This window comes from Lytechinus variegatus, chromosome 8 (assembly GCF_018143015.1).
Source record: "Lytechinus variegatus isolate NC3 chromosome 8, Lvar_3.0, whole genome shotgun sequence".
Taxonomy (NCBI): domain Eukaryota; kingdom Metazoa; phylum Echinodermata; class Echinoidea; order Temnopleuroida; family Toxopneustidae; genus Lytechinus; species Lytechinus variegatus.
In genome coordinates, this window is record NC_054747.1 from 29,288,704 (window position 1) to 29,299,608 (window position 10,905).

General features: G+C 34.9%; 1 protein-coding gene across 1 annotated transcript; it reads left to right on the forward strand.

The window, feature by feature from the left end:
• The first annotated feature begins 447 nt into the window (after positions 1-447).
• Positions 448-10,095, forward strand: LOC121420802. Its single transcript, XM_041615439.1, has 8 exons — positions 448-872; positions 2,854-3,132; positions 3,846-3,866; positions 4,349-4,615; positions 6,982-7,284; positions 8,043-8,165; positions 9,192-9,295; positions 9,536-10,095. Exons 1-8 carry the CDS (start codon positions 497-499, stop codon positions 9,776-9,778), a joined length of 1,716 nt encoding a protein of 571 aa, XP_041471373.1. The 5' UTR covers positions 448-496; the 3' UTR covers positions 9,779-10,095.
• The last annotated feature ends 810 nt before the right edge of the window (positions 10,096-10,905 follow it).

Below are 10,905 nucleotides of genomic sequence, written 5' to 3' on the forward strand. Positions count from 1 at the left end.
CTACTTACAATGTACTGGAAGCCATACTACCTTGCCTTAACTGAGATAACCAAAGTAGCCAAAACTTGAAATTGATATTACAGGTAACCACAATCACAGAAAACTCTAAAAAAGGTCTAGTAACATCTAGATAACTAGCTTAACCAAATAGCAATGACCACAAAATATAATTCTGTGCTAAAAGCAGTAAATTAACAATGTAAATGGGAGCTCTGTGGAGAGCCGCACAGTGTGCGCTAATTCTAACTTCATATATATATATATATATCGTTGGTCTTACTTTTTTATGTTTGAAGTTTTGTTTCATTTTGAAAAAAAGAAATTGAATTAAAAGTATATTCGTGAAAGAAGGCAACACATTCATCTCAAGCATAAAAATGTCAGTTTGTTATTATAGGTAATGACCGGCAAAACGCATTACTGTTTCTCTCTTTCGGTGAGCTTGCATATACGTCATAGCAGTGATACTATATTTCGCTAGTAAAAATATCTCTTCATGGTTCTTATTAAAAATATATATGTAGTTCCACCAACCAAACTAATTATAGAGGACTTCAACGCTGTTTTAACTGGCATGGGCTCGGGCCTAATTCTGTATATTACCAACAACCAACGTCGAAGCCTGAACTGCTCTGTGCTCTCCCCATCTCATCCGCATGCAACTATCACGTGGTTCTTAAGTGACGTCAACGAATCGATTATTCATAATCAGATAAACTTGCAAGCAACTGATAATACGTCATTGATGACATCATCGAGGCAAGTCGACTTGATTCCCACCATTGACGACGACAGGATGAATATTTCATGTTCAGCCGAGCACCCGGAGCTAGCGAATGATCTTCAGGTCGGTGTGACTTTAAGGGTTGGAAGTAAGTATCCAGATTTTTAAAGGAAACCAAAACCCAAGAAGAGAAGTAATCTTATTGGACAGAGTAAAATAGGAAGAACAATTTAAAAAAAAGTTTCATCAAAATCGGTTATGAAATAAGCGAATTATGGACGATTAAAAAGTCTTGTTGTACTTACTATGTGGATCCTCAAATTGGCAAACGTGTTTCAAAATGGCTGATTTTGTAGACAACTCTTCATTTGTTTTGTACACAAATTTTCAGACTTTCCTCATTATCTTTCAAATTGCATCTTGCCTCCTTCTGAGTACAATATATAATGGGAAAATATAATCCACACCATATATGTCAAGGTCAGGACGAGATAATATGAAATATGTAAAATAAAGGGGAAATCTGAAAATGTGTGTACCAAACAAATGGAGAGTTGACCACAAAATAAGCCATTTTGAAGCACGTTTGTCAATTTGAGGATCCACATAAGTAAATAAGTAAGTACAACACGACTTTTTTAATCGTCCATAACTTGCTTATTTCATAACCGATTTTGATTAAACTTTTTAAATTGTTCCTCTCATTTTACTCTTTCCAATAAGATTACTTCTCTTCTTGGGATTTGGTTTCCTTTAATCTTAATTAGATCGGCTTGTGATCGAAATCTATAATAAAAGCATCTAGCATGTAGGTCCGGGATGTAGATATGTGGAAATTTACTAAGGAAATATTACGGGAACTTTTCATAAAAGGACTTGTCGGACGCCTTATCCGACATGATTACCATTTCATAGGGAATCAAGAAAAGTCAAGATCTGATGTCACATCAGACAAACATGTTAATAAAACGTTTCACTGGTGATTGTTTCTGTGGCCACATTAGAAAGGAATTTTCTCACGTATTGATCATCTCCTTGAATTCATTCAAACGTAAACTCAAACGTATCCTGCTTAATTCCTATAATTCTTCGCAACGGAACTAACACTTCATTATCTTGATTATAATCCTTACATTTTTCACTTTTATTTTATCTTTTTTCATCTATATTGTCCAGTCATATCCTTTGTTATTTCACCAGATCAAGCTGGTTCATGGTCAGCCCTTTCCCATTCTTAGTTTTACTCCTTTTTAAAAACTAGTTGTCTTGTACTGTCCTGTCTCTTGTTTTGTCTTGTCTTCTACGTCTTGTCATCCCCTCTCTCTGTTTTTTTTTCCTGTCTTGCGCAACATATCCTTTACAACGAAGACCTCTTTGTGTGAAAAGCTTTGCATTTGTTCAGTTTTTATGTTTCCGTCAATATGATTTCTTTTTCTCTTTTTCTTTCCTGTAATACATGCATGTACGCATATAGTAAGTCGACTATAATTTCCTTCTTTTCCAAGGGGATCCACAATTTTACAAGCTTTGCTTTTTAGTGGATCCCCCTCATTTCCATATCCATTTATGCTCTATATTATACTGTTTTTTTTACGAAGTAAGAATGCCCTTCTGTAAAATTGTATTTGATTTGTATTGTTTTATATTACTTTGTATTATGTTTTGAATGGAAATGAAATAAAAGAATTGAATTGAAATTAAATGTAATAAGCACTTGTAAAAGGTATACCCGTCTCTCCTTTTCTCAAAGGGGTGATATGGGGACAAATTGGAGGGGAGAACAACATTGCTAATTTTGAGAACATTACTAATGGAATACAGTTGTTTTTTTTCTCAAAATACATGAAATATGCGAAGATGTGGAATGATACACCCCTGGCTTGCCATTAACATCCATGTTATCATGGTTATAGCCCAGGGTAACTCGCACACACTATTTGCATAATTTCCATGAACACTCGAAGTCAGTGTGGGGCAAGTCTAAACAGCCGACTATAAAATCAAAGAATCCACCCCACCCCCTGGTATACTAAATAAGAATACTGGATTTAGTTAAATTGAATAATTACCATAGGCTGATGAACAAAAATGACACGATCACATGGTATCCTTTCATTCGATGTTCGCAGATTTACCTGATAAACCAACCAACGTTACCGTTCTGAAGCCTTCTGTCACTACATCTTCGTTCACTATCTTCTGGGAAAGTACATCTTCAGATGAGTATCCAGAAACATTTATGGTGAAGTGTTGCACTGTCCTTAATTGCACTAGGATTTCCAATGTCACGCAGCCGAGACTGGCAATCGCCGATCTTCGGCCATCGACGGTCTACAGAGTAACTGTAATGAGCAGGAATGCATTTGGCACTGGCAAAGGCAGCGACCCTACTGAAATAGCAACAAAACGTAAGGATTCCCGAATATATAGATACCTATCTAGGCAGATATTTCATACAAATATTTGATGTTTAAGATATATACCCCAAACTTAAAAAAGTAACGTGTCAAATTATGTTTTTGAACTTCAGTAGGGATAACTGACATCCTCCATGATTGAAAATCAATTAAAAGAGGGTTCTCCGTTGTGAAAATAATTATATCTGAATAAATACAGTAAAAATCACCGAGCAAAATGCTTTTGGAAAAAGTCATCAAAATCTGATAAGAAATAGCGCAGTATTTTGTGAAAACAGTAACACGCACATCGTCATTTGTATTCATTATTAAAGTAAACTGATGAATAATATGTTTCCCTTTATAGTAAAGTAGGTTGCATCAATAAATATCTATAATGCATTCAATCATTTGTCATTCAAAACTTATAATCCTTAAAGAACAAAATAGGAATAAAACCCATTTCCAATAACACGATATAAAAGAACAAGTGGGCATATGACATCATCATTTCTCTCATTGAATATTCATGAACGCACGGAGAGAACTCTTTTACCGAAATAACGCAAATCTTTATGATGTCTTTGATGTCATAACTTTATTGATCTGTACTACTACACGTAACAGATAGAAAACAAAACATTGTTTTCATTGATATTGCTGATATTTAATACAAAAATTGGAGAGAAAAAATAAATGTATTTATATGTACTTTCATTTTTCAGCATTGGCTCCCTCAGACCTAGGTGAGTGAAGAAAGATCCGATTTAAATGTGTTATCTTTGTAATTTCCTTCATGATACCTACTTAAACTCATTTAAGTAACATAGTTTCGTAGTAGATTAACCATTATTGCATGTGATACACTACAAATAGTTGGCAAATGTGTTCGTTCAATTTACGTTAAGCGTGTCAAGGGGCCTCGGTTCATTACGTCATGATGTTAGCGTATATAAACACAATTGTGTACCGGTCTGTAATTGCAACATTCTAGATTGAGATTCTTTTTTGTGAAGATAAACATATTTCAACAAGTTATGCACTTTTCGAAAGAATATTCCTACTTTGAATATTGAATATTTGTGATATAATATTTGTATAGTTATACACTTTTTTAAATGAATTTGTATGACTATTTGAATATGTATAATTTTATGTATTTTTACTTACTGATGTTTTCTTATTAATTCATACATGCATTACGTCAATATGCGATCCACGGAATCAGGTATAAAGGCTGTATATGACACCATAGAGAATCGAGTGGATATAACTCGGCCTGATACCCGGAATGGCCCACTGCCATTTGGTCTCTGCTTTCAACTGATAAATGCGACCACCACTACAGACGAAATCGATCCAAGGTTGGGAGTCGACTGTGTTGGTGTTGGGGGAGCTGTCCCAATCCCTACTGGGTGGTCAGTGGGTAATATCAAAGTGCGAAGTGTTCATCATGGCCTCTTCAGCTTGCCATCTGATATTCATTTCAATGAAGGTAATTATTTGTCTCGTTTCTTTTCAAACTTTTGTGTAATGATGTCGATTGTAAAACTTTGTCTCTTAAAAGTCAGGTCCATCCCAGAAAGATGTTGACTTGAAAAAAAATCATTAAAATCGGATGCAAAATAAGAAAATTACACTATAAAAAAAGAAGGGCTATTTCTTTTCTTAAAGAGCGAGTAACTGCACTTCGCCTATATTATTAGACCTATACAATGCGTATAAAAAAAGTTAATACTTTGAAAAAATCCTGTAAAATTATACATTTATAATTTCCTGAAGATTTTTTTCACATTTTAACATTAGTGTAGGTCCATTAAAGCAAATGACGATATTACTGTCAAAAAATATTTCCGCTTGAGTAAGTACCACTTGCTTTTGAAAATTTAGTGAAAATGATTTGCGCAGAACTTTGAAATAGTTATGCAAATAAAAGACCTTAATCATGAAGAAAACGTGGAATTTAGCTAGATAAATTGATTTGAAGATTTTTTTACCTTTTTAAACTTGTTTCCTTGCCCAAAACACTTCGAAGAGTGCATTGCGCCCCATCCCACTCCCCCATACACCGAGGCTATCGAGACGTTATTTGCTTTACACTGAGATGTGATTTACATGCAATGGCTTAGGCTTGATTTTAATTTTGTAAATCATTGTCAAGCTTGGGAAAAGTGTGGAAAAAGAAGCATTAGATGAAAAATGAAATGAAAACCCAAAACAATGCTGGAGATGTCTGATGTAAAATTTTGTTCAGATTCATTTATGTCCTCAGATCCAGCTGGCACAAAAAGGGTAAAGGTTGTGCTCACTAAATGTTGAAATTTCAATTTGGGTGGCAAAATTGTTACAAAATGCTTTAATATATCCGTTTTATTTCAATTGACTAAAAGTGCAAGGGAAATGTATGAGAAATGTTTCGCAGGGTAAGTTAAAAAAGCGTGAAAACGAGCATTTCTGCGCAAACAGATTCCTGCGAGCTTTACAGAAATGGACAGTGCTCACTCAATTGTAACATTCTGTCAAAACTTTTACTTTCATTGGAAAGATGAGACCTAAACCAATATTATATGTGAAAGAAATACCCACATGTTGTATATTTTTTAATTCTCAGCTCTTTTTCAAAGTGTAAAATTTTTTTTGATACGCACTGTATATATGCATAACTAAGTGATATGCAAATCAGAGTCAGTGATGTCCCACACTTACTATTTATTTTGTTTCTTATTGGTTGAATTATAAAATATTTCGTTTCTTAACGATGTGACAATAAGGATCATCTTACTAAACCATAACATGTTAAACAATGGTAACTGTTCGTGTTCAAGGAAGAACAAAACCTTGGTTTCCCAGGACATTGATGAGAAAAATAGATTTTTTTTTAATTTCATGTAATAAAGTTCAAAAGAAATAGTGATTTGGTGACGTCATCGGTTACCTCATTTGCAGACCAACCATGGATGTGCAAAACTGTTTTGACATTTTTTTTATTGAAATCAATTATTTTGTTGGGATGGACTTGTAATATAACAGGCCCATATTAAACCATTTCATGTGTGTCATCTAAGAAAATGGATTTGTCAAGAATTGCACTTGCTAGGGGTGTCTCATCTTTATTGGGTGTGATGCATTTTAACTTTGGTGGGAAAAAATCAACGTTAATATGGGCGCGTCGTGGTCTAGTGGTTCTGACTCTCGCCTTTTAAACAGAGGGTCGTGGGTTTGATCCTGGTCGTGGCGTGTTTTCCTTCAGCAAGAAATTTATCCACACTGTGCTGCACTTATCTCAGGTGAGATAACTGGGTACCGACAGGAAATAATTACTCAAAAAGCTGTGTGCACCTGAATCGGTAGCCTAGCTTAGCCGGGTAGCAATAATAGCATGGCCTGCTGGGAGAGCAGGTAAATAATTTGCTCTCCTTATAGGTGCAATTATTGCTAGTTTTAAAAAGGCTTTTCTTTGAATGCGTTTTCTGCCTAACTAACTTTCGCATCGAAGTGCGCAGAGAGGACGGTTCGTGGTGCGTGTGATTATATATATTTTAAAAAACCTGTTTGTATCACAAACATATTAAAATCTATTTCAAGACACTGAGAGTTAGTCCAAATTTTATGTTAAATTTTGCTTGCCCCTCCCCTCCTTCCTCCCCCCCCCCCAAAAAAAAAATATATATATATTTGTTTTTACTGAAATCCTACTTTTCCAAAATGTTCCTTTTACTAGTAATAATAATTATGATAAAAATGAATAGAGAGGGCGCATTAAAAAAAACGAATTTCTCAGATAATCGAGGTATTAGAGAAAAAACATTAAAAGGTAGGTGGATGGTTGGTCAATCCGACTTGTCTTCTCTTTTCAAACAGATAAAGACCAACTTGCAGCTCCCTTTAACGTTTCAGTTGTGGAATCCTCAATAACAGCCACTTCTTTCTCAATATCATGGGAGAGTAACGCGTCGGGAGAAATGTTTCAAACGTTTACAGTGACGTTTTGTCCAGTTAATGATACCATAGAATGTACGACCATCTCCGAAGTAACACAGACACATCTCACGATCGCAGGGCTTCGGCCGTCTACGACATACCTAGTCACCGTGAAGAGTGAGAATGCTCTCGGGGTCAGCAACGACAGCGAGATCATTGAAATATCCACCTCCGATCACGGCAGTAAGTAGACGTCAATGCATTTCTGATATTCTAGGGTACTTCTTTAAAGGCTGTTTAAATGTGTGGATTAGAATCAATTGAAAAAAAAATATCAGACAAGCATTATGTTGAAAATTTCATCAAAAACGGTTGTAATAATTAAGAAAGTTACGATTTAAAGTTTCGCTTATATTTCACTCGATATGCACAATTTGTTACATGCAAACGAGAGAATCGATGGTGTCCCTCATTCACAGTTTCATTTGTTTTTATTGTTCGAATTATACATTATTTCATTTTTGTAGATATGACAATGAGGACCAAGTTGACTCAACCATAAAATGTTAAGCAGTGGTATAATTCAGCATGTTCAGGGGAAAATCGAACTATGTGTCATATAGGACAATGAGGAGAAAATTAGAATATTTCATATTTGATATAATAAAATACAAAAGAAATACTGAGTGAGTGATGTCATCAGTTCCCCCGTTTGAATACCGGCCGGATGTGCATATAACTGCTTCATGAAATAAAATGAAATAAAATATTTCGAAGAAACATGCAATTTATATGCTGACGTTTCTGGCTATCCACATTTGTTGTTAATTGTATCTATTGCTGATCTTTGTAACACCGGGCCCTGGTAAACTGTATCACAGAGAAAATTCATTAACTAGTGACAGATTGCTTCTAAACGGAAATAAACTTTAGTTATGCTTACACATCATGTAACGACTAATAATTAATTTACGATGTAAACTTTCATTCTAAATCTCCAGGTGATGTAGTTGATAATAGTGCATTTGTTGGCCAACATTTAACCGCCCCCATCAGTGCCTGTGTCGCTGTCCTTGCAGCCTTGATTGCTTTTACGATGTGTTTGAAGATGAAGAAAAAAAGGGGTAGGAGAAATCTTATTATGTCTTTGCACCCACTCTTGCACGCGAAATAAAGGTGAAGTCAATTGTATGCAAAGTACTGTACCGTCAATTGCAGATCTATCAGCGTTCTGTTTGGTTTTCTACCTCCGCTTCTTTCGGGAATGAGCCAATTGCAAGAAAGTAATCTTAACGATATTGGAAATTATTAGGGGTATGGTATGAAGCATGTTAAAAGAATGATCCGTTTTAAGGGTGTTGTTAGCATTCAGAGTTATACTTTTTATTAGCTGCCGAATACGTGCAATAAGATAGCAAAGTAAAGAGATCCTTAGAAAAGTTTTGATGGATGACTGATGCAACATTTTAATTCAAACTGGAGTGCTTCACCTAATTGTGATAATCAGTCTTATCACCCAAACTTAAATTGTGACATTTTGTCTCTTTCAAGCACTTCCATATTTCTGGAAGATCCTCTGCACTTCCTACATGCCAATATTTGTTATGACTTTGAATGATAACATGTTTTATGTTAGGCCTGATAATTTACTTTGTCATGTAGCGCGTGTGTTTCAAAATATTTTGTTAATGTGAATCGGGAAAGAATGAAACAATTATTAGTTTAATTTTATTTACAACGACTTGAAATTTACTTGGCCAATATTCTATCGATGGAACCTGTCGTATTTTGGTAAAATAATTCGATACATCTGTCATGCATCAAGAGAATAAAAGTTAGTATATATATGATGATATCGTTTTAACTAGAGCGAGAATAGATTTTAATTTAGTCAAATAGATAATATTCCTTAAGAAACAATTAGAAACAATTTTGAAGATGTTATATGGATTGGTGTATAGACATACAAGTATGGGAATGTTTACAAAAACGCATGATTAACATTTTTTGTGATAAAACAGCTACCAGAAACTCGAGTTTGCAACAGCAAACGTGTAAATATATGCCCACAAATAGCTAATATCATCATTTTTCCAATGTATGGTTTAATTGTAACAGCCGAAAACTTATTGGGTTTTTTTTATCCCCAGATCGTACGAAAAGTGTGAAAACTTTTAACAAGACGCCCATGTCGACAGCTCCATCCCAGTCACAAAAGGCGATAATTGACAACGGTGTCGCATCGGAAGTTGAAGTAAATAATTTTCTAGTCTCTCTGTATATCAATTAGGCCTATATAAAACTAATACATACAATTCTTCATTTTCGTGGCCAACATCATCATCATTAGTAATATTATCACTACCGCTATCATCGTTATTTCTCCATAGTATAACCATCATTGTTAAAACCCGACTTTAGGAGCAGGCCAAGATATAATGGATTTCAAAGATGAATTATATCCATGCAATATTTCTCACTGATATTTTCACAGCGCGTCAATGATCACGAATACGAATCCATGCCTGAAAATCAACTAGGACAGCAAGAAGATCCGGAGAAAGAACGCGATCAAGATGACGTCACCATCCATCATACATACGCAGATTCTCATTGTTCAGACCAGGACATAGAAGAAAAAGAAGAATCCTCCGTCCGCTACTCGAAACATATCCTTAAGATTGAAAACAAAAGTGGTTTTGTCGCTGAGACCGAAGAAACCACAGAACAGATCTAAAGATCTGAAATGATACAACTTCTTTGACATATGCATTGTCATGACCGATAATTAAAGCCTTACTACGAAATATTTCATATTTTGCGCGTGAGATGAGATGATGCGTATTCCTATCATGATAAAAAAAATAAAATATAGAATACAGCAAACCTCACTTCGGGTAAGATAAAACAATGCGGAACGTCCATTTCAGAAAGAGTTAAACACTCGAAGTTGCAGCAAACTTATAAAACAAACATGTTGCCAAGTTGCATTTATTTCTTAACCTAATTCAAACAAGAACAAAATAACCCCAAAGATTTTTCTTATCTTATCTTTTTTTATAAATGTAGGCGTACAAAGATACTTGTGGACTTTTAGCAGTTCGTTTTTAAAATTAACATATGTGATAAATTCCAATGAATTCCAGAACCAACTGGCAATGAGGAAGCTGATACTGTTATCACACTATTTTTTCTTGTACATTTATTAAAGGAAATTTCCATTTGATCTGTTTATTCTATTTTCTGGGGGCCATTTCATAAAGCTGTTCGTAAGTTAAGAGCGACTTTAAGAACGACTGGTAAACCTTTCTTACGCGCTTAACCATCGCCAATGAATATACCATTTGCCACAAGAAAGGATCACCAGTCATTCTTAAAGTCGCTCTTAACTTACAAACAGCTTTATGAAACACCCACCTGTTCCAAGAATGAAAAGAATATGATTTACCGTTAAATTGATATAATGAATATTCATTGCTGCAGATTATTGGTTTGAGAGAATATTAGCTACATTTCAATGAATATCTAATTTCGTTAAATTCCTTTTAATGAGAGGTAAACTGTCGATTCGTCTACTGCCAACTCGACACCTCACCACATGGTCTACTTTCAGCCATTCTGTCCATCAACATTTCGTCTAACAACCGGTAACCATTTGGTCTAATCATAACCTCGTCTAAGCACCACTTCGTCTGTGACCATTTCGTCGTATAACCAGTTGGCCTAAGATCCTTTCCATTTTCATTCAATTTTGCACAATTAACTTTTAGTCCAATTATACCAATTGGTATATATATATAGAATAAATGGCTATTGGACCAAGTGGTTATTAGACGAAAAATGGTATATGGACGATTGGCAATT